Genomic DNA, 23898 nt, shown 5'->3' with positions numbered 1-23898 from the left:
ATCCACTTCAGTTATCGACATTAACAGGAAAATGAGCCTCACATCTGACTGTGATAACAGCCTCTGGAGTGCTTCTAATGGTTGTCGGGGACAGTGCTAAACACTGTGGTCATCTCCCAACCCAATTTTTGCTTAACAGTGTGTGATGAGGAGAGAAAAGTGTGGAGAGTTAGCAGATACCAAAAAAAAAGGGTTGCCAAAATCTGTACTGATGCACTACAAGGACATTCAAACGTGTTTGCTGGGGTTATTCAAGCCAACAGATACAAAGGGTTTCATAAAACCTAGGTTAGAGGTTTAAAGGCATACATCTAAAAAGGAAAATAGATTTTTTTTTTAAATTATTATTATTTAAGACCTGAAAATGAAGATACAATGTTGTATTATAGGGAGCTGATTATACATTTCAGCATAACTAATACTAATCCTTAACTCCTTTGTCTTAGGGGTAAAAATACATAGCTTACATTATCAGGTGTTACTGTACACAACTCGCAACGCAAAAATATGAAAACAAACACGGCCAACAGCTACAGTTGCAAGCTGAGAAGCTAATTCCCAGTGGCTCTCGAGTGACTAGGTCATTGAAAAGTCATGGATGAGTAATTATGCATGAGAGAAGCAATAACATCTCAGCAAGGGAACCAATGAAGTGGCAAAAATGAACTTTACAGGGAGACACTCGTGTATGAGACGACATCATTGCAGAAACCTCCCAGAACTCTGCCCAGGAAAACTCAAGGTTAAACAGGGCAAAGACATCTCCACTCCACTGCTGATTAGGATATAATCAATATAAAATGCACAGAATAAGAATAAACTGCTACATATACATAATAAACTATTGGTTATTCAAATGTGTTCTAACCTGAATTTACCATATTCAACACCTTTGATAGCTGAAACTATCATTACTTCCAGTTGAGAAACCTGTAATAAAAAAGGTTGTTCTCTGACAGGGATGTCCAGATTGATCCATGGAGCACATTAGCTGAGCAGTTAACTGTGAGACCATATTTTACAGGAAAAAGATGAGGCTGAAAGCTTTCATTGATCTTTGTGGTGATGGCCTGACATGTCTTTGGCTGGACCAGTAATTGCTAACTGATGGGATGATCATGAAGCAATATTTGGCACTCCCCAATGTTGTCCCCTAATTACTTTAAAGCCACATCAGCAAGGTCATGTTGGAAATTGTCTTTTGTCAATAAATTACCTCAAAGTGTAGAAAGGCAGTATTTTAGTACAGAAATGGTCAAAAACCAAGTCAAACAAAAATCCCTTCCTGTTATAGTTCATTGTAAAGTGGTTATCTTTGTTGACAAAACAATCTTTGCGGTATCTATGTGGATTTCAGGGAATTGTGAAAATTGTTAACACTAAACCATTAATCCATAATAATAATAAGGGGTGAAGTTATTACTCCTTTATTGTTTATCAGACTCACATTTTCAATCAGAATCCTCTTGTTTTCTGACATTTCCCCATTCCTGTTTAAAGGAATACTTCACCAATTTGCATTAAACTTTGTATCGTTAGAAACCCGATAGTATTTTTGAATGGTCGTGCATCATTCCCTCATTTTCCCCAGAGACAGGAGAACTCTGTATTTCTATTCTGAAAAGGAGCCTCCGATGACGCAAATATTGTCATTTAAGTCATCGGAGGCTGCTTTGGTTAGAGGGGGTGAGACTACAACACTAGTTCCTCATGTTTTCAACCCGCGTATAGGGGGCAGGACCCACTGAGAATACAGACCTATTACAGATCAGTGGTGGGACCTCACTTGCAGAAACTAAAAGCAACATCTGCCATTTTGCTTGGAAGCCTGCGCCTGAGGAGCTGTGCATTGTGGGAGTTGTTGTCTTCCATCCACGTGCACCAAAAAGTCACTGTCTGCCTTTTCTCAGTCAAGAGGGCACCAAATTAGAAATGTATTTTACATTTCGACAACATATATGACCCACTTTCAATACAGATTCCCGTTTATACCGGTGAAGTATCCCTTAAATGAGTTGTTGTTGCTCTTTGCTTTTAAAAAGGAAACTCAATATTTTCTCCATCTGTTTCAGACTGAAGCCCTCCAGCATTTCAGTAGCCGTAATGTCTTCCTCTCCCTGAAACAGCGAGACGTGTTGAGTTTCTTAACAAGTTATATAAAATGGCATGGAAAGGAATGGCTGCTCTAGCACCATCACTTGCACACACAGAGCCGTGGTGGCACTGATACGGGACGTAGTGCTAGTCTGACAATTTAGCCAAAGCAAGCCTCTTGACATTCTAATTAGGGAATTTACTGCTCCAGTTTAGCAGTGATGGAGCGGGGCTCTTTATCAGGCGGGCCAGGCCGCACACCTGGCAAGCTGCGACGCCATATCGAGCCAGACTTCTCAATGGCCCGCATCCCTCCATTGCTCTCCGTGGATTAGATAAATGAACCACCGGATGTTCTGGTGAAAACCGGCCAAAGATGATGACAGGCCAGTTTGACCGGAAAAAAACAACAACAAAAAACAAAAGCCAAGTTAATTTCCTCTATGAGATTTGTCATTAATATGTGTAAATAAATGCATGATTGTTGAATGCAAAATGTCCACCGATATCACTGATCACGACATGTTTTAAAAACTGCGTGCCAATTTGATCTGACCTGTCACCTCTGAGCTATCGTTTTTTAGATCACAGGAATGTTCCGTCTAATATTAATTAATATTAGAATACATAACCTGAAAACCTTAATTACATTAAATTCAATAAACGTGCTATACAATGTTAAAAAGTACCTCTCACAATAACGAGAGAGACAATAGAAGAGGGAATGATACAGGGGTCAGTAAAGATGGGATGGTGCAAATGTGGAGAAGAGAGAGGTATCAAACAGGTGGATATAAAAGATGGTCTAAAATGAGGTCTTTCCAGACCTTTTAACAGTTTAGAAGATAATCTCAGTTTTGTTCAAAAGTTATTCTTGATATGATCAAAAGTTTCTAAACAGCTACTGGATTCAGGGTTTAAATAATTTCCTCATCTGCTGTGTCAAATAGTTAATGATATGCAGAATACCACCACATCTTAAAATACATTAAAGATAAAATGTTACATGTGTTGGTTGTATTCAAATTTAGCCACTCCTTTGTGTCATTAGTGAGAACAAAATAGTGACTCTGGGAAATATATTTTCTTATTCATGGCGGTTACGCTCCAAAGCTCATATAAACGCACCCACGCCTCTGCATAACCCTGCAGGAAGGTGCCACGTTGCCAGACTTGGAATGAATGCCGGTGAATGCTTCACGTCAGCACTTCCACCGAGTCATTACTGATGATTGAGAGGGACTATTGTGTATGAGTTTATCCAAGTGTTTTTGAGGAAATTCCTGCATATTATACCTTTAAAGGAAGGCAAGATGTTCAAGCACTGGAAGATGGTGAAGTGAGGACTTCACATTTTTCTAATGAATGTACAAATCTGACTTGCAATAAAAAAGCAAAATGCTAAGAAAAGGGACAAAATACCTCCGCCATGCATTTGCATATCATTCTGTGTTTCTAACGTTACTAATGATATTCTGTTAAGTTGTAGAGATGTGAAAGCTTTTCCCTTGTTTTTTGCGTTAATGTGTCTGTACCAGAGAAAAGCAGCACTCATCTTCACTGAACCAAAATGAATCAATTAAGGAGGAAAATGTGACAAGTCTACATATTAAACACAGAAGATGATATTAATAGTAAGCAATATTGGGTCATATAATAAGCCACTTCCATGAGGTTACACTTATCCTACATATTCAGGCATATTGCTAGTACAAAACACACATGATTTTAATATTTTAATATTTTTGCTCAGGAAAAGGATTTATTTGTATTATTGATTAATCTGCAAGGAGATCACAGATAAATGGTGCAGACAAAGTACCAGTATACTTCTGAACAATCAAACTTATTTTTGCAAACAGAGGAGTAACCCCCTGCTGGCTATTAGAAGGAAGCAGGTTTAAGCCAGTTCCTCGTTGCTTCACTTTTCAGAACTGGAGGTTGCTGCATGCTGTGAAGTCCCACACTTGACGCCCGTGACCCAATTTGGCATTGCATCTGGTATGATCCTATCACAAGGTGTTCTCTAATTAAAATAATTACCTCTCATTTCTCTCCACCCAATCATACAGTTTTTTCTCTCGATGTTCCTCTTACCAGTTTTACATTCCATCTCCTCTCCTTCAATCCATCAATCAGCCAGCCTTCATCACCAGCAATATGGGAACTGATCATTGCGCTCTAAACATATCATAATCTTGACATATCTTCATTAATTATTAAACTTGTGTTTTTAAGTCATATTTTATTTTCCTTCTCACTAGGTTTATCATCCTTGCTTGCAGAAAAGGAAGCTCTATAAAATATTTCACCGCTGTGACTCCACAGTGTAACAACCCCTTCCCACATACCTTAGATTGAATTTTAAAAAGCACAGCTTGCCATTGCAGGGCTTTTGTGTGCCTTTATAGCCTTGGATGCAGTAGTTGTTTTTGTCCTCTTCCAGCTCCCTCTGTGTAATTGCCTGTGATTGGTCTAAAATAAAATCTGGCTGCTTGGTTAAAAAAAATAATTTCCCCTTTAATGTTGCCTACATTGCCTTGGTTTATCTTTTCTGTTCAGTATCAGATAAGAGTAACAAGGCCTCTCTTATCTTTCCTTTCATCCATGTCCGGAGCTCCTCAGAGCACACCTCCGGTGCATGACCTCTTTCACAGAATGTCATACCTTAATTCATTTTCCTGCCATGAGTTCTTAAATCATTAATTTTCATCCATCAACTGTCTATCTTCCACTTCCCCACATCCCCACTCTCTTAAAGTCTTTCCCCCTCTTTTTCATCCATCTGTGACAGTCTTTCCGAGTCCCTTGCTCTTCTGTGCCACATGGATTCCCCATCCACACAATAAGTGATCAAATGCTCCAGTAAGCCAATCAGGCTACACCAGTGTTCATATTAGTCTGCTCACTCGTTATGTGCAGAAACACCAAATCACTACTGTCTCTCGACACATTGAAGGCCACACACACACACACACACACGCGCACGCGCACACGCACACACACACACACACACACACACACACACACACACACACACACGCGCACGCGCACATGCACACACACACACACACACACACACACACACACACACACACTTTGTAAGTGATGTGTCCCAATACTGCAGGCCTGTGATAAATCATCCAACCAGTCCCATTCAATCTAGCACTGCTCACAGCTGCCTACAGACGCAGAGTGGTGGCCCTGATGCCTTGGGACTACTGTAAAGCTACAACTACTAAAGATTTTGGCAAACTACACTATCCAGAAGTGATAAAACTATAAGTATGTCAGTACACAGGAACACAGGAAGCCATAATTTGACCTCATGCTAATCAAACTATCCAAAATGCATCATATTAAAAGGATTTTGATGTAACTCTGATATATGTTAATGCTAAACAGCATAAAGTGAGGGGGGAAATCCAATCTCATTTGCATGCATATCATAAACACACACACACACAGCCAGACAGACTAGCAAACAAAGAAATCTCATGTGAGCTCACCCAGCAAAGCGGACATGTTCTGGAAAATTCTGAGCAGCTCTGGGGTGATGGCTGGGCTGTTCTCCAAAGTCACCAACCTGCATGAGAGGGAGGAAGAACCGGCAGAAGGGAAATATAAAAAGAAAGGAAAAGAGAGTAGAAGTTGTGAGAAAGCAGCAGACACGATAATATGTGACAGAGAAGAACAGTGGGACAAATTAAAGAGACAGAAAGAACAAAAAGGTGGAAAAAAACAATATATGGTGAAGTCAGTGTAAAAGAAAAAAGGGGGAAAAGAAACTGGTAGAGGAAAGCAATATTGCAGCTTTGGCTGACTGTAAAGAAAAATCTATTAAAAGAAATACATTTGATGATTAGTTGATTAATCAGTGATTATAATGACCATTATACACATTAGTTTATAAAATAAAGAAAAGCAAGGTTGTTTTTTTATGTACAAATGAGCAAATCAAGATAAACAGCTAAAAGAATCTATGCTTTAGAAAAATAAGATTTGTAGTTACAACTGCTTAATCGAAAACTGAACATCTAAATTACAAGATGATGGCATGAATTCAACAGGCTTCTTTCCTCATCTCCACTCCTACAGCAGCGGACTGAAAGTAGTGTATTCAATAAGATCTACTGACATGCACTAAACTACTTTGAGCTCGCTTCCTGAGATGTTATATTTAATGCTTATAGGAAACACTCAAGATCTAAGACCCAAAATAAAAGTCGATGGATTTAACCTGCAACTTATCAAGAAGAGACATGAGTGAGTAATTTGATGCAGCCTTCACAGACCAATACAAAAACCAAGACAGACGGATACTAGGAGGGCCACAGAGAAAGAGGAAAATCAGCTGGTGAAAGTAAATTACATTGATTTTGTAAACAAAGCAAACAAATGGGGCATGAGTCTCGACTTAAGATGTCAAGATGAGCCCATTTACTAGAAAATTAGATCACCAATTTGTTCAGAAACTTTTGCATTAGGGAGTTTTTTTTTTTCCTCCAAAGAATGAAAACATCATGTGTGGTGTATATGCATGTGTGTGAACATACCAAAGCTCCAGTCCATCCTCCAACAAATACACATGTGGTGGCTGGGAAACATCGGTGCTCAGCTGGATGACGGGAAGAAGGAAAGGGTACAGGTTCTTACACTCTGCCCCCAGGCCCTGTGAGAACACACAGACACAGAAAGGAAAAGCCAAATTAGAAAAACCTGACGGAGGAAAGTAGCAGGGGGATTTAAGAAAGGTTCTTTATGTGCTTTAGCTTAATGGGTGTTCCTCTCATTTGAGCATTGTGGATAACAATAATTCAACCGCTCTGACTCCCCATCTTGCAATGCACAACTCGTCAGTGCACACCATCCACATGCTACACTACTGGCACGAGAGCTAACCTTATTCTTACAATACATAAGATGCAGAGCAAGCATGCTGCAGGGAACTGTTCCGACTTTCAATAAGAGGAGGTATCATAAATAGTGCCTTTTTGTATTTATGTCTCTCTGCAATAGAATCTGCCTTGAGGTGCAAGATTTGTTTAGGACATTTTTATGTTCATTGTATGGCTCCTTTATAACAGCATGGGCCAATTTACTGCAAGTGATTGGTAAAAAAAAAAAGGCTCAAGTACAATGATCTAACTCAATGTTCATTTAGTGAGTAGAAAATACATTAACTGTCAGCTGTGGTCATTTGACTCAAGTAAAAGAAAGGAGAAGGTGCTCAGCACTGTGCATTAACCATAGAAATACGGGCTGCTTCAACTGTAACAGTTCTTTCAATGCTAGTGGTACGCATAAAAACGGACCATTGACATGGACTCTGACCATTCCGCGATGTTGATTTGAATAAGACTTTCTGTTCTACTCTCATTGTATTTTGATGGGTCCATATGGGCCGGCGTGACTTTTAACTCAGAGAGGACGACGGCCAAGGACAGCGCCAATAGAAGCACAGCTGAACACTTGAAAATGGATTACATTAAAACACAATGCCACAAAGCACCTTTTAGTTTGAAATAATTGCCTTTTAACTAATAAAAATAAACTAATAAAGTAGTAACTCGAGAACTTCTACTTTACTTACTTTTTAATGTCATCATTATTATTAAAATCTATGTGGTTACACGCTTTGCTAGTCCAAGACCCTTCAGCTGTAGACCTTCAGTGCCTCCCACAGTTTGCCAGATGTATACTTGTGTTAGTCTTTAAAGTAAGTGTGTCTTTCATCACTGAGCGTTTCATCTCCAACTGTGAAGTAATGTAGCACCAGCTACATGGAGGTGCAATTGTTTCTGCAGGCTAAGACAAGCTGCTTCAATGCTGTAGGGAACGGAGCTTCTGTCTCGGGCTGCTTTCTCTTTAACTTCAGTTAGTGATAAACACGATTGACATTGAGGTAAATAATTCCAAATAAACAACAACAACAACTGGGAACAATTGAATCTGAGGATAACAAAGCAGGGGAGACAGACAGAGCCTCTCTCCAGGTAGCAGGTTGGCAAATAAATAAATGAGTATCGGTGTCAGAGTAACACAGCTATTTGGGAAATGCGCTTGACCTGAGTAAACATTTTGGAACTCAGTAATATGTGGCAAGTAAAGCCACACCGATTGCCAGATCCACAGGACAGTACCACCTGTCACACTACACAACCTGGTAAGCCCACTCCCTATTAACAATTAACATAATAATAAATTAAATTCCAGAAGCTATCTAAGAACAATCATTTAAGTTTAACCTCAGTTATAGTCTCTGAAATAGCCTTTTATTTCCGTTTTGCTTAATCCAAGTTTTGTTAATGGGCACTTTTCATTTCCTGGGAGAGAAACCGTGTAAGCCAGCCAAATCTTAGCTGTGGATCAATATCACCCCAGTGGTGAGTTTGTTAAGACTGCTGATTCAGGCAGTAGATTTCGATCCGAGAGCAACCATCTAAAAAGTGTGGCAGAGAGAAACAACTTCAGATGCTCGACAATGGTGTGGCCCAACATTGTTCCTTCTTCACTACGACGGCGTATTAGGCCCACTGTAGGGAAAAAAATAAAATACAAAATGGAGCTGAGATAGGTGTGCAATATTCAGAGAAAAATAGCAGCAAATTTGCTAATTGACGCTTTGCTAAGGTCCTTAGGGTTATGGCTGTTTATGGTTATTGTTGGTTCATTTTTATATGGGCTAAATTGTCTTCTTATGGGTGTTTATTGATCGGGCAGTTGTGGTAAATGCTAGCAGTAGCTTTCACTTGTTGTCATAGCAACGGCAAACATCCAGTGTTAGCGGATCCAAGCAACTTGTTTACATCAGCTATGTACAAGTGAATGCCGAAAGGAAACGTAAGCGAGAGACGGGGGCAAGATTCTTCATTGTATACATTTTTTTTTCAAGTTTTAAAGTGGCAAATTTGCTCGTTATAAAGTAAATTCTCCATAAGCTGAATGGCATTTATATAAAAGTAGTTGACATTTACTGGAGTTATTTGTGACACAATTATGTTACATTTTATTTCTTGTATTTTAGCCAACAGGTGTGAAGTGTGAAACATAAACCCCTTCCCACATACCTTAAATTTAATTTTAAAAAAGCACAGCTAGCCATTGCTGGGCTTTTGTGTGCCTTTATAGCCTTGGATGCAGTAGTTGTTTTTGTCACCTTCCAGCTCCCTCTGTGTAATTGCCTGTGATTGGTCTAAAATTAAATGTGACTGGTTGTGCACTGTTGCCTACATTGCCTGAGTTTATTGTTTCTGTTCAGTATCAGATAAGAGTAAAAAGGCCTCTCTTATCTTTCCATTCATCCATGTCCGGAGCTCCTCAGAGCACACCTCCAGTGTATAACCTCTTTCACAGAATGTCATTCCTTAATTCATTCCAACTGCTTTGCCTTCTTTAAAGTAGTGCACAGACATTGGAAGTTGGGGATGCACCCTACCTGTACCAGGTGAATGAGTGTGGTGAGGATGGCACATCGGAGCATGTTGTGTTCTTCAGATTGCTTCCAGAGCAGCGGCAGATACTGCACCAGACAGCCTACGTATGGCCGGATCTGAAGCAGAAGAACATTTTAAATGAGACGCAAAATACACACTGTGACATTTAACCTGCTTCTTCCAAAACAACTACAATATTTAACTACTATTAAACCTTTTTTTTTAATAGTGTCCTGTGGGTGATGCACATAATAAAATGTTTATTTGGGAGAAGTAACGGGGACTGTTCCAGTCTCTATTTATATTCATCAATTACATTAAGGGCATTTAGCAGACACTTTTGTCCAAAGCGACTTACAATAAGTACATTTGTCAAAAGAAAGAAACCACAACATCAATTACTTATACAACTCAAGAAGCGCAGCACTGCAAGTTTATTGGCCCTGAAATTGTGTTAACATTCAGTATACAGGAAAGACTATAAATGAGCAACTATGCAGCATATTTAACACTTCCCCTCCAGCCTCTGTATGTTTATTTTTCCCCAAAGGGTGAATTTAGATAGAATTCCTTAATCCCATCAAGTCTATCAACTCAAATGACCTGCTTCAAAACGTGCTTCCGTGGAAAAGATGTGAAAAGAAAATACTGCTGTTGAAAACAGAGAATATATTTATTCTTTTTACATACATTACTTTCTTCTTCCACTGAGCTGGAGTCTAGATGGCTTTAACTCGGCAGCCCGTAAAAGTGAAAATCAAAGCCAATTTGTCAGACACATGTGTTTGTAGATCCATGGCAGCTATAGCAACAACAATCACAGCTGAACTCCTGTGTCAAGTCACATAATGATGATTCGATTCTTGCATTTTTTTTTTTTTTTTTTTAAATATACCAGCTTCACACGTAAGCCTGTCATGTAAAAAACATGACAGGATGTATCTGAATCCATGCTCCATACAACAGCAACCTCACAATCTATTTTCATAACAAAACTCGGCTGTATGCATTATTATTATCATCTCTCTCACTTGATCTTTCTCTCTCAAACACATATTGAGACACCAAGTCATCACTCTCATACTTGAAACTAGAAGATGTGGAGGCACACTGTACAGGTGCTGGTCAACGAATTAGAATAATTTGAAATAGTGCAATCATTAAATTCTTTGAATGCATTTTTTGTGCAGAAAGCAAATCAGGTGTTCACCGCACCTGTCCTACTCGTTAGACTAATCACAGAACTCGTTACCTGTAAAAAATTAGCTCAGCTGAGCTTTCCAAAAGGCCCATTTAGGCCATTTAACTGTGACACTGTTGTTTTATTGAATTAGAATAATGGAGAAACCGTTTCATTGAATTAGAATAAATGCTCGAATTTTTGTTTTCTGTGAAGAGTGTTCACTGTGCAGTATAAAGTCAGGGTTGAGTAGAATTTCTAAGTTGTAAAATCAATCATGGGTAAGCAGCGCGACCTCTCAACCGGAATAGTGGCTCAAATTCAAGCCCTTCGCCAACAAGGCTTGACCCAAACTAAAATTGCTGAGCAGCTCGGCATCAGCCAGTCTTCCGTCTGCAAAGCTCTCAAGAAAAACTGCAGCAAGCGCACCAACTGTTCCGGCGTCCGAAAAACTTCTGCTCGCGACAACAAGCAGCTGAGAAAGATCGCAGTCAGCAACCGGTTCAAGTCCACTTCCGAGCTCACCGACTTGTGGAACAAGCAGACCGGCGCTGACGTCTCCAGATCAACCACTTACCGTCGTCTGCGCGAACTCGGCTTCAAATCTCGCGTTCCAGCAGTAAAACCGATGCTGAACAAGAAACAAATGGAGAAACGGCTGAAGTGGGCCAAAGAACACGTCGAGTGGACTGCTGAAGACTGGCAGAAAGTGGTCTTCAGTGACGAATCACGCTTCTGCATCTCCTTCGGTGACCAAGGTCCTCGTGTCTGGCGTCGTGGTGGCGAAACCTACAACCACGAGTGCATGAAAAGATCCGTCAAGTTTCCCCAGAGCGTTATGGTCTGGGGATGCATGTCCGCTCGAGGTGTAGGGAGACTCTGCTTCCTCAAGACGACTGTCAATGCTGCCGTATATCAAGATGTTCTGGAAACGTTCCTGATTCCGACTGTTGAGGAACAGTTCGGCGAAGAAGACTTCATATTTCAACAGGATCTTGCACCGGCTCATGCGGCAAAGTCGACCAAAGATTGGTTCACTAAAAAACAGCTTGAAGTTTTGGCATGGCCGGCCAACTCGCCTGACCTCAATGGCATTGAAAACCTTTGGGCCATCGTCAAGCGGAAAATTTGCGACAGAAAGCCTACTACGCTGGACCAACTGAAGCAGAACATCGCCACTGCCTGGGAAGCTGTGAGTGCGGAAACTTGCGACAAGCTGGTCAAATCGATGCCGCGGAGACTTCAGGCAGTCATACAAGCCAAGGGGGCAGCCACAAAATACTGAGAAAGTGATGATTCTAATTATAATAAAAATTATTCTAATTCAATGAAACGGTTTCTCCATTATTCTAATTCAATAAAACAACAGTGTCACAGTTAAATGGCCTAAATGGGCCTTTTGGAAAGCTCAGCTGAGCTAATTTTTTACAGGTAACGAGTTCTGTGATTAGTCTAACGAGTAGGACAGGTGCGGTGAACACCTGATTTGCTTTCTGCACAAAAAATGCATTCAAAGAATTTAATGATTGCACTATTTCAAATTATTCTAATTCGTTGACCAGCACCTGTATAATGTAGGTGCAGTTGCTGTGCACCAGGCAAACTCTAAGATTGCCTGTAAGCCTGCCTTATTGTGGCCAGGCTGCAGACCCCACTCTGGATTTTTATTTTGCTCCAATACACCATTATAAGGCGTTGGTTAGGGGCAGAGGGAACAGTAAAATTGAAATATGACATGCAGCCTTGAATAGAAAGAAAAAAAGACGTGAGAAAAACAGACCCACAAACCAGCCTAGGATGACTTTTGTGACACTGACAGCAGAGAAAGGAGCTAAATCTCATCATATCTGTCATCACGTCCGTTTCAACACAAGCTGCACTCGTAGTTTCAATGCCTAGCTTTCGCAGCGGCTGCCACTCTTTGTGGGTTTGAAATCCCTCGTGAGAAGAGTTAGAATATTAATGGGACTTCAACCGACTCCAGAAGTTTAGCCAGGGCCAATGACTGAGGAAGACTTAACCAGACTGACAGCTCACAAGGATGAAAGCCATTTCTGTGAAAGATTTAAGTCAAGGGATCGTTTAAAGGAAGGTGCTTAAAAGGATCTGAAAAGAGCCTGGGGGGGTCAAGAGGAAGGTCAATTTTTAAGGGTTGGCAGTTAAGTGGATTAGAACGACTTATTGGATGCTCCGGCAAAAATAAAATAAAATCCATAAAGTCACAAAAGCACTGCAGTGGCAGAAAGCAGAGTGTATCATCGTGGTAAATGAGAGAGCACACATCAGAACAAGGGCTGCCTTAGGCCTTGTGATAGTGTCGATGTGAGAAATCATTAATGTTTAGCTATCTTTCGAGGACAGATGGTTGTTTCACCTTGGTGGTCTGAGGCTATAGTGCACAGTGACAGATGTTTTGGATCAGTGTTGTGTTTTTAACAGCTTCACATGTCCCCCTGCAGAGTACAAAATCGATGACTACAATTTGTGCAGTGCTATTCTTTACAGAGCAGTGGCAGAGTATATCTCCCCAGCTGTTCCAACACGAGGGCTCCTTCATAGGCACTTTAGGAGTTTGACTCAACTTCACTTTATAACTGCAACTAATGGTCGTATCAGAAGTTGTAGGGAAAGTAATACGCTCCAAACTGTTCTTTGTTCGACGTCTCTGATCTCACCTGGATGTTCACTCTCTCGATGACACAGGAGATGACATGGAGCACCTGCATTTTAGTATCGCACTCCGTCACCTGCTGCAACAGCTGGAAGAGTAGCCCGAAGATTGACTCGAGGTACTATATAAAGAAAGGAGTATGAATTAGAACAAGGGGAAAGAAATCTGAATGTTACATTTATTCATTTTAGAAATGTTCTATTCTACTCATCACTGAATAAATAGCATATATAAAATATATATAGGTGAACTCACTGGGAGGAATTGCTCTGTCCGGAACTCAAAGTCATCAACAGGTGATCATGAGTTAAGGATGAAATCAAACTTCTTAGGACAGGTATTCAAGCAGTCCATGAGCACACACACAGAACTGATGGAGCTGGTATACCATCAGATGCAGCGAGGCTTAAAGAGCACGCATAAGAAGAATGTGATGAAATTATTTAATGCAAAAAGTATCTCCTGAAAAACCATATAGGAATGGAAGGATATTGAGCTTCAGGGTTGTAGCTGTCTCAATCCGCACCTACAAGAGAAAAACAAGGAAAAATACAGTTCATTTTTAATAGCTTTTTAGAATTTCATCCTCTGTCGGTGCTTCTGGATTGTAAGTTAATCAAACCTACAGAGAGAAGACAAACCAAGTTCGTGGTGAACTTAGTGAAGAAAAAGTAAGCAAAATAAGTCTAAAAATACATAAACATGAACAGAAGAAGACTGCCACAACTGCACATTGAGTAATTCATCCAAACATTAAAAAGAAATCATAATTACACTCCCCTTTGATGACAGTCTCAGAACGAGTTCTCACTATAGAAAAAAGCGTCTAATGGCTGAACACAACAGCAGCCTCTCCACGCTTGCAGATTCTAGCAGTGCAATCAAGCCATGTCAGAGAGAGAGGTGCAAATGTCACCGGGGAGAACGGGATCAAATGCAATTATGGAGTACAAACACAGCTATGTTTCCACATAATACGCCGTGAGATTGAGTCACTACAAACATTTACATAAATGAAATCATTTACATAATATACATGCTAAAGTTTTGGTAATGGTCTCTCAACAAAAGAAAGTTTCATCTTCTCTAAGAAGAGCAGCATGGCAAAAATGTCCCAGTGTATTCACAGAAACATGAAAGCCTACTTCATGTTCCTACTTTGTTGTTGATTAAAACTGATTAACGGGTTTAATTGGCCTCTGTTCACAATAATTTCAAACATCCATCATATGTCCAAATTTATAAAGACAAGAAAGGCTACCGCAAAATGTACATCCTGTAATTAAATTGATTTAAGTTGAATCGACACATACAGAGATGTACACATTTCTCTCAGGTTGGAAAGAAAATGAAACACAGAATAATGTTTTAGTAATGCTGGCTGCATTAACAAGCAACAAAAGGAGCGTGCTGATCAGTTGCCATCAGCATTGGCCTTCTTGGCAATTCAAACACTAATGAGAGAAAATAAATTTCAATTCTACAGCAAAGCGTAGAAGATAATAGGCTGCTTGATGGGTCTAATAAACGCACGCGCTCGCACAACGTCTCACAATAATTCAGTCCAAGCATTTGCAGCCTCACATCATTATTCACACCGTCTTTGAGGAACGAAAAATCAGCGGGTTCAAACTGAATTTAAAAGTGAAGTTTAATCAGTGAAAATTACACTGAACCACCTCAGTGAATCTAAACAGGGCAAAGAAAAACCTCAGCCCGGCGAATGCTCATTAAAAAAGGTGCTAAATTCAGAACATTAATATTGCACCAAGCTACTATTTTTCTAGGTGACGATATCAGTGAATTAAGGATCTGTGTGTGCTGTAATCAGAGCTTCTCTGTCCTTGGTTGGTCTCCGGTGATTTTGGGGATAATATCGTGAATCGCAATTCTTTTGGCCAAGAAGATGATATTTTTATATCATCCCATGCCAAGTGAGTTGGACAAACGGTTTGATGTGGCGTCATTAGTGATGCGGGTGTTGTACCGGACTGCTGCGTTGAAGAAGGAGCTCAGCCAGAAGTCAAAGCTCTCGATTTTGCTAACCTGGTTAGTGTCTTTTAATTACATGTTTGAAATAAAGTTATAGTTTATTTAATTATCTTTAATATCACTGATGTAACAGACTTTTATTTTAAACTGCTTACAAAAGGAAACATACAACTTACTAACAGCTTTTAATAGGTTTCTCCCGTTTATTACTCCTTTCAATAAAGTACAGAAAGTGAAATGTCAGAGAAAATATAACCAATATGTTGATTGATTCACTTTCCATTTGACCAACAAGGACCGCAGGATAGCAATAGTGATATTGATAACCGATTGGACTGATTGATAGAGGGTAGTTTTCCCATTAGCCTATTAAAAGTTTACGATCAATAATAAACCCTAGAGGTTCTAATTGGACATTATCGATCAGGAACCAGAGCATGATTGGTGAGCTGGTCAGTGGCGTAACAGCGAGCTTGTGTGAAGACAGGAAGTTAAGGAGTAGTAGTATTTAGCAGCAGCGCTGGTGGGAATGAGGATGGAGACAATGTTGATGTTGGTTGTGACAAAGTTTGACGATGCCGGAAAACTCATTTGTTGGTTTACGATGACAAATTGATTTTTGTTTGTTTATGGTGATAGTGTCGGCTATGTTGTTTATATAAGGTGGTTGAATTTTACTTATCTATGATGTATTCATACTAGTCATTTATTTTGTGATATTGTTGATCTTGTCACTGATGTCCTGAAATTCTGCATTTAATTCATTTTTGCAATTTCTGTGCCGAGAAGGTCAACCTGGGACCACGAGTTTGATTCCACTGTAGCTGTGAAGCTGAAATAATGTATTTGTGAGCGATGTGACCTGCCTCGTTTAATTGGAAATCCATAGCAACAGGTGGCATCAGGCCCTATTCCAGGGTAAATAGCTGTGAAAAGGAAATGAGGGTGCTATGTACCTATCTATACTATTTACAGGTTAACGTTAATGTTGTTACATGTGCTTCTGTACCCTTCATTGAAACAAAGTACCCAAATGGATGATGCATCATACATATCATAACTGGGGACATACAATTAGTTAGAGAGCTGTACAAAATTTACAGAGCTTATGCTTCAAACCTTTACATTAATATGATCAGAGCATGGTGTTTGCCTGTGCGCTGCCATATGTATATTATCATCTTGTTTGCATTATAATCTTAAATTATATGACAAACACATTCTATGTGTATTGCTACAAGAACAAAACGAATGGAAATAAGCAAACATCTAAAAGCTCCTCCACAAAAAAAAGGAGGCATTATGTGGTAAGAGAGGCAATTAGATGAAGAGAGATTGAACCCAGTTAATCATAACGGTTCAATCTAATGGTGAGATAAATTGGAATTGCATTGTAAATAATGCATGGGATTTTTTCCACATTCCTTCATGTAATTTTTTTTTTTTTTGTAAGAAAACACATCAATCAAGCGCACGGCTCATGAGGCACGAAAACCAAGGATGACGAAATGTAATTTGAATTGAGGATGACTGCAGCATAATAATAGCCACTTTGCCACAAATAGGATAACACAGCAGTTTATCAAGGCCTTGGCTGAATAAAAATGGTAATAAGTAAATGAAAGATTTCTCTTTTTTAATCAAAACTATTCAAATAAATTATCTCTGTACAAAAATGCCAAAGAAATATTTGAAATACTATGTCCAAGAAACCCTGATAACTTAAACTTCCCGCAATCCCTGAATAACTCTTTTTAGCGTTTTTCTTTGGAGAAAGTTGCCTGCATAATAGGCTTGGTTCCATGCAGTTAGGCAGAGAGCTATGTTTGTGTTGCTGACTGTGCATTTTCACTAAGAGCCCATTTCATTCATTACGAATTGAATGTTTTCTAGGGAAGCTGTCCCTCCAGCCATAATAAGCAGTTTACAAAAAAGGAAAAAAGACACTGTCTTTTGTCTGTAGTTGCCTTACCACCAAGTCGGGATCTTGCATGAGGCTCAGGATGACCTCGTAGAGTAAAGGTCGAAGGTCAGATTTGAACTTGACAGAGATCCACTGTCCTATTAGCCAGATGACTCGTCGGCGAATCAACTTGTATCTGGAGAGGAAAGAAGGAAGGAGAGGAGTTTGTTGTGGTTGTGGTGAAATACTTATTTCACATTTACAAAATAAGGGAAATGGCCAAGTTCAAAAACAACAATGATCAAAAGTCTACTGGAGCCGAGGAGGGTGTCATATAAATTAAAATGCCATGCACTGCATGTCCCAAATATGTTGGGTTTTTAACAGCTGTGTGGCCTATGCATCTGCCTTTTTTCGTATCCGAGGACCCGTGTGGTACCAGATGTGCTGAAAGAACGAAGAGAAGGGATGATAAAGGATAGGGGGAAAGAGATTCTTGTTGGCTTCTTGTCAAACATCCATAGGGAGGCAGAGACCAGTCTGGGCCACCAGCCAGAAGATGCTAAACAACAGCATGACTCAGGTATTGATAATGCGAAACAACACTGTGCCTGTGTGTGCAAAAATGAAAGTTTACTTATATAATTAAGCAAAAACGAAGATAGTTTCTGTCTTCCTTTAGATAATTGGTGTAATTGATGTCCAAATACTAGAGATGCACCGATAGATCGGCTGCCAGTAAAAGTTAGTATTGGGCTATGGTAAAATATAATCAATGTGTTCAGACGTAATCTTTTACAATTTAATTTTGGTGGGAAATTTTAATAAATGCAGTTGTTTGAGGGATACGTTTTAACAGCAAAATAAAATAGATATTAAAGTGGGATTTTTGTCCTGTTTAGCTTCCTAACACTAGTTCTAATCAGCTTTTAAAATCTAATTAAAATTATTAGTGCCCAGATTTAAATTGTGTGTTATATGCAAATAACCATGATAAAAGACAATGAAAAAGTAAAAGAATAATATTTAGAAAGAAAGACGGTTAACAGTGACTTCAAGCTGCTGAAATTATTCTTCGTCTGGAACCTCGCTGTCAATTACAGAACGAATGTGGAATGTGGAAAATCGGGAATTGGCAATTATACAAAGCAAACGAATTGGCCAAGAAGATTGCATTTGGTGCATTTCTACCAAAAAGATTTCAAATAAACCAAATAAACAAATAAAGTATTTGGAAAACTACAACTTAGCCTGCATGTTACCTTCACTAACAACATTAAGCTAAATGCCTTTTGGATTTCTCATCATCTTAAAAGCACAAGATGGCATGGGTTAAACTGCTCAGAAGCAATGGAGCGTGACAGAAGAATAAATCATCATCCAATTAATTTCAAAGGAAAACAACGGCAGCCTGATCTGGTTTTCTACAAGCTTTTATGGAGGCAGCAACATATGGAATGTTTCCAACCTGATAGAGCAGGTCCAGCTGTGCCAGTGGACAATGGCCGTGGACCAATTCCCAAAGCTCTCTCCATGTTCAGGTTCCAGACAACAACTTGGCAACAAAATACTGACACACGGACAACTAGTAGACATCAAGAATACTATGGTTCTGCTTTTTGTTGCATTCTTTCAGATATCAAATTAATAACGTATATAACAAGTTGTTTCTTAATAGAAAGTGCAGTAAACAACTCTTGGCATATGTGTTTGTTGATGCAATATCAGTTCCTGGCCTATAGGTTCATTTACGTCTATATGGTAACCAATTAAGCGATTCAAACAGGATGCACGGTAGCTCCACGGCACTGAGCCCTGTGGCGCCGACGACACAGTTGGACATAGACAAATGCTCCGTGGCTATTGAAAACGTTTCAATATTGAATCGATGCCTCATCGATCAGCTCTTCTGATGAGCCTCTATAGCGATCAGCTGAGTTGGGAACGAATACCAGCCGATATTCATAAGCTGCTCCCGGAACCAGATCATAATGCTGCAATAAACTTCAGAGAAGCAAATGAAAAATAACACAAATGACATTTACAACCAAAACTAAAACCGTATTGATACAACCCTTTGAAATGTGGCATCAATGTTGCGGTGGAGTAAAAGGAAAGAGCCTCTTGTATTTATTAAAATATAAATCAGACTGTTGGGATCTCTTAATACCCTGGTATACGGTATGCTGATTGTTATTTATTCAATGCATCTGCCGACTAAAAGATTTGTTTTCCCGACTCTGGACGCAATATAACAGTGGGTTCATGTCTGTGACTTACAAATACAAACTATCTTCTGTAGCTGGGGAGGATACAGCTGGTGGACTTTATTACTGTTGTGCTGGCAAGTGGAAGAATAGGATGGAAAGGCAGATGGACAGGCAGGTTGACAAGAGGTATTTGTCCGTCAGTCAAAAGGTTAGACATGACTCATTCACGCTTAAACCGCTTCCTCCTCCATAAATTCACGCAGCTGTCAGGGACCTCGCTCACCCTTCTGGCAAACACATGGGAAATCCACATGGACAAAATATGAACGGAATGATAAGCAGCAGAATCCAATTTCACATTATCCTTACATAAGCGGACACACTGTTCCTTCCATACCGTTCTGCAGACATCTTTGAGCAACGTGTTGTAAAGTAGGTAGCTGGAAAAGGCTCTAACCTATTGCCATATTTACACGACAAACGTGACACGGGTGATGATAATGAAAACGGTATATCGTGTACGTCCTACATCTCAAATAGTAGGGTTATTAGTTTCCGTGGCAATCTGTTTTTTTAAGATAGATGATATGAAGAGTGTCTCACACAGTCTACACTAATATACATACAGAAGTGGTGCAGTCCTGGTGTAAAGTTTAAATTACCAGATATGTATCCATGGTGTTGCTACAACATTTTTATGAAGCTTTTTAGTTACAGCACTGCGAGCAAATGTCAGTACACTAACTGGGACTTGAAGTCTATTCACCTAATGGTGTCAACACCAGGTGAGAGACCTTGGGAGTCACAATGGGAGCTGATAGAAGAGGAAACAGAAGTAGACAGAGTTTCACTGAAACTGGTAAGATTGTGAGTCATGAACCCAGCGTGCCCTGCGTGAAAGGTCCGATTCATTCAGCTCACCAGCTTGCTCATACTTTATGGCAGCAGTGAAAGCCCAATGCAGTTTCGTTTTAATCACGTTCTACCTGTGTTAAGATTCTGAACTAAATTATGTTTGGAGTATTCAAAAAACATCCACAGTGGCAAATACTAGCAATACGGGGAAATTAAGTTTAAGATACCAAAAGCACAGTCATTTTAGAGCCTTTACTGGTCACCCAGGAGAAAGACTGACTTTTCTAGCTAAACGCCACACAGAAAGGTCAAGCCACAAAAGGCAATGACAAAATGCCAAAGTGTTCCACAGCCCTCTATTCTGGCAGAGTCTGAGAGGAGATTGATGGAAACCACTGTATCCCCCCGTCTGTCTAGGTGACACAAAAAGCTCCTTCTGGGTATTGTGGGATGCCAATATAAGTGATGTAGGAGTGTTTTCTATATGTGCATGCACGCTCCTAATTACTTGCTGTCAGACGTGATCGCTCATCATGGGTATGAAAGCGGTCGTGGTTGAGGTACAGAAAGGAGTTAAAGATTGACAGCGAGTCAAATCTAAGCGTGCGTGCAGATAAATGTGTATGACTGTATTTGTGTTGTCAGTATGCATTTTGTTGGCATGAGGCTGAGCCACAGGTGTACACTGCACCCAATGATTTTCTCTCACAGATATATTTATGATATTTAGACTGTTGCTGCTTTATATTGAGTGATGCAGACGGACTTAAGCAGGGCTCAAACAAATCAGTGAAACTTACAAGAAGCACAATGACACTCTTAGAGTCCAATTAGGAAAAGATTACCGAAAATGCAAGCAAATAAATAAACTCATAAATAGCTTGTACATATATGGTAAAGAACAACAGCCAAGAACGTGGATTTTTTTGTGACATGTAATGGATGATGAGGGTGACTGCCAATTTTTCAGTTACTGAATATAGCTTATTCTGATTTTGCTTTCAAACAACATAAAACATAGTTCCTGAGCCTAAGAAACAAGTAAGCATGGATTTATGTTAAGAACTCTAAACTGCATCAAATTGATCAAAGACGCTTTGAATCACTCAAGGACAGGAGGACGGACAGCTGGACCCAGCATGTCAACATAGATGCTCAGCAGACAATCATGTAGGGCACCTGGTTAGTAGTACATAATTCTTTGTCATCGTGTCATGGGTTTTCTAGAGGACTATAGAGCAGGACAGCCTACAGGTTCAACAAGCAGATGAATATTCACTTTCTCCCCAAGGCTGCAGGGAGGCATGAAAAGAGACTGTGTGAGGGGCATTTGCATTGCAGACTGTACCTACTATTTATTTGCTGAAAATACAACACTTTATAAAAAAAATAAATCATAACTAATATCTTTGTAATGCTAGAACTATATCATCACTTGTTAGCGAGAACAGACATCATTACAGCTCAATGCAGAGAAAATTTGAAAACTGTAAATTTGCCACCCATGCTTATATTGCCTGCGTGTTGATGGAGATAAACTACCAATTTCATCACAAGAATATCACATAATGTCCCAGAAATTGATTTCAGTACCAGGATTGATGAGCATAGAAACTAAATGATACCCTGCACTGGGGAAACAGCACGGTAACTGACACAGACACATTGCAGGCAGCAAAAAAATCCTGCAGGTGTGAGCACAGGTGGATGCAGACCTCTAGTCCAGACCCCATAGACTGTCAGGACAACATTCATTTATATTGCTCTTATGACACTGGTTTCTCTACAGAACTTTTTTTTTGTTTTAAACAGTACCACTCCTGCTTAACACATTGCAGTTAATGTCATAGTTTATTGCAGGGAATTTTTTTATAGCCAAATTGCTTGATAAAATTAGCATTAGCATGTTGTGCAGCTAAAATATCTTCCACTGTAATTGTCCAGGCTCGCTTCATCAATGTTGTTGAGTTTTTCTACCATAAATCAGTCCGAAAAAAAGATGCAAGTATCATAAACTTGTGATTGCCAGCTATATTTTCTGCATAATTCACAATCCCATTTATTTTTTTTTTGTAAGGTAAACAAATGTGACGGTAACTTCCTGAGAACCTGGACCGAACATGCAAACTCTGTAAAGAAGGCTGAACTGAACCAGGACTGGAACCTGGGCCCCTCTTGCTGTGAAGCAAAAGTGTACAACTGTACAAAATGCGTTTCCATCACTGATTAATACATTGTATCCCCCCCCCCCCCCACTTCCAAAAAAGGATGTGACCAAATCACATGCTTTTGCGACCAACTACCAGTGCTACCAGTGGAAAAGTCAGTCTGGATCCCCGTATTGTCCTCTGTGATGTAAATTACGTTCCAAATAACCATCTGTGTAAAACGCTCCAATAGCCAATGTCCAGAGGGCGAAGGAAGGCAGACGGTGTAGCATGATCTGGGAATTCTCTGGTAACAGCAACAAATGTGCACCAGGCAAGGGTGTCGGCCAGAAAACCTGCTTTGAATGAGCCTTCTGGCAGATGCCAATATGATTATTGTCCTTCTGCTTCTCATGAGATATTGCCAAGTTGAGGAAATACTTCAGCCATGTTGCTTCTCTGTTTTAGATGGCAGCAAAAAGAGATACCAGATGTGCCTATATACTGTGTGTGTGTGTGTGTGTGTGTGTGTGTGTGTGTGTGTGTGTGTGTGTGTGTGTGTGTGTGTGTGTGTGTGTGTATATACACACATGGCTGAAAGTGTTAGCACAAAGCAGGTTATCATACAAGGACCTCTCTTTGTTTTAAAAGACATTATTTAGCATGTAATGGATGAGAATAGAGTCTTTTCATGAATTACACTGAGACTAAAACTAGGTTCACCCTGCAAACATCTATTCGCTGTTTAGTCAGAGGCTGCCTGGAGCCAGATTGTTGCATTGGGTTTCATCCTTCTATTGCAATCAACACCGCAAGTGTATTTTCTAACTCCCCAACTACATTTTGTTCCATTTTTAATCTCCTTTGATATAGCTATAAACTAGGAGACTGATCAATCAGTTATTATACAAGTGTGTTTGACGTTCGTGTACAAGAAATAAAGAAAATAAAAAGTAATAGTGACGTTTGGCTGTACAGATAACTTATTTGATTTTATTTCACAACATGTCTATTGATGCGCTCCTGTCTGAGGGTGAGGGTGTTTCAAAAAGTTGAGTTTGTTCAAATACATAACGCTTTAGTAAAACTTGTGTGGAGGTGAAGTGAACATGAAAAAGACCAAAGCATAAGAACGCAGGTACAAAGTGGAGGGGTTATTCACACCTAGGCGGTGCGGAACCACAGTGACATCAGCATGACATCAGCATGACATCAGCATGCCCACACTAACGTCAGGGCCTGAGTGGCCAACATTTTGAGTGCTGCAGGGTTTTTGTTTCGTTCTTCTTTGAGTCTGTGTCAACAGGGCACTGCTTTGTTCTTCCCTGTCACCAGCTCCCATCTGGCAGCTCTCCCTCTTCCCCATCTCTTATTAAATGCAGTTATCCATCACCGTTTATTGCTACAGCA

At 39.8% G+C, this 23898-nt stretch overlaps 1 protein-coding gene across 1 annotated transcript in view; it reads right to left on the bottom strand.

Moving 5' to 3' along the window:
- ipo11 (importin 11) overlaps window positions 1–23898 on the bottom strand; it is an 86537-nt gene that overhangs the window by 31768 nt on the left and 30871 nt on the right. The window contains exons 16-22 of the mRNA XM_084024464.1: window positions 17346–17472; window positions 13874–13907; window positions 13637–13677; window positions 13386–13502; window positions 9533–9646; window positions 6651–6766; window positions 5604–5680 (exon numbers count right to left, since the gene is read on the bottom strand). Coding sequence (XP_083880590.1) covers window positions 5604–5680; window positions 6651–6766; window positions 9533–9646; window positions 13386–13502; window positions 13637–13677; window positions 13874–13907; window positions 17346–17472 — 626 coding nt within the window. The remainder of the gene's footprint in view (window positions 1–5603; window positions 5681–6650; window positions 6767–9532; window positions 9647–13385; window positions 13503–13636; window positions 13678–13873; window positions 13908–17345; window positions 17473–23898) is intronic.

Source organism: Eutrigla gurnardus (genome assembly GCF_963514095.1).
Source record: "Eutrigla gurnardus genome assembly, chromosome: 13".
NCBI lineage: Eukaryota > Metazoa > Chordata > Actinopteri > Perciformes > Triglidae > Eutrigla > Eutrigla gurnardus.
This window is presented reverse-complemented; position numbering and strand designations above follow the sequence as displayed.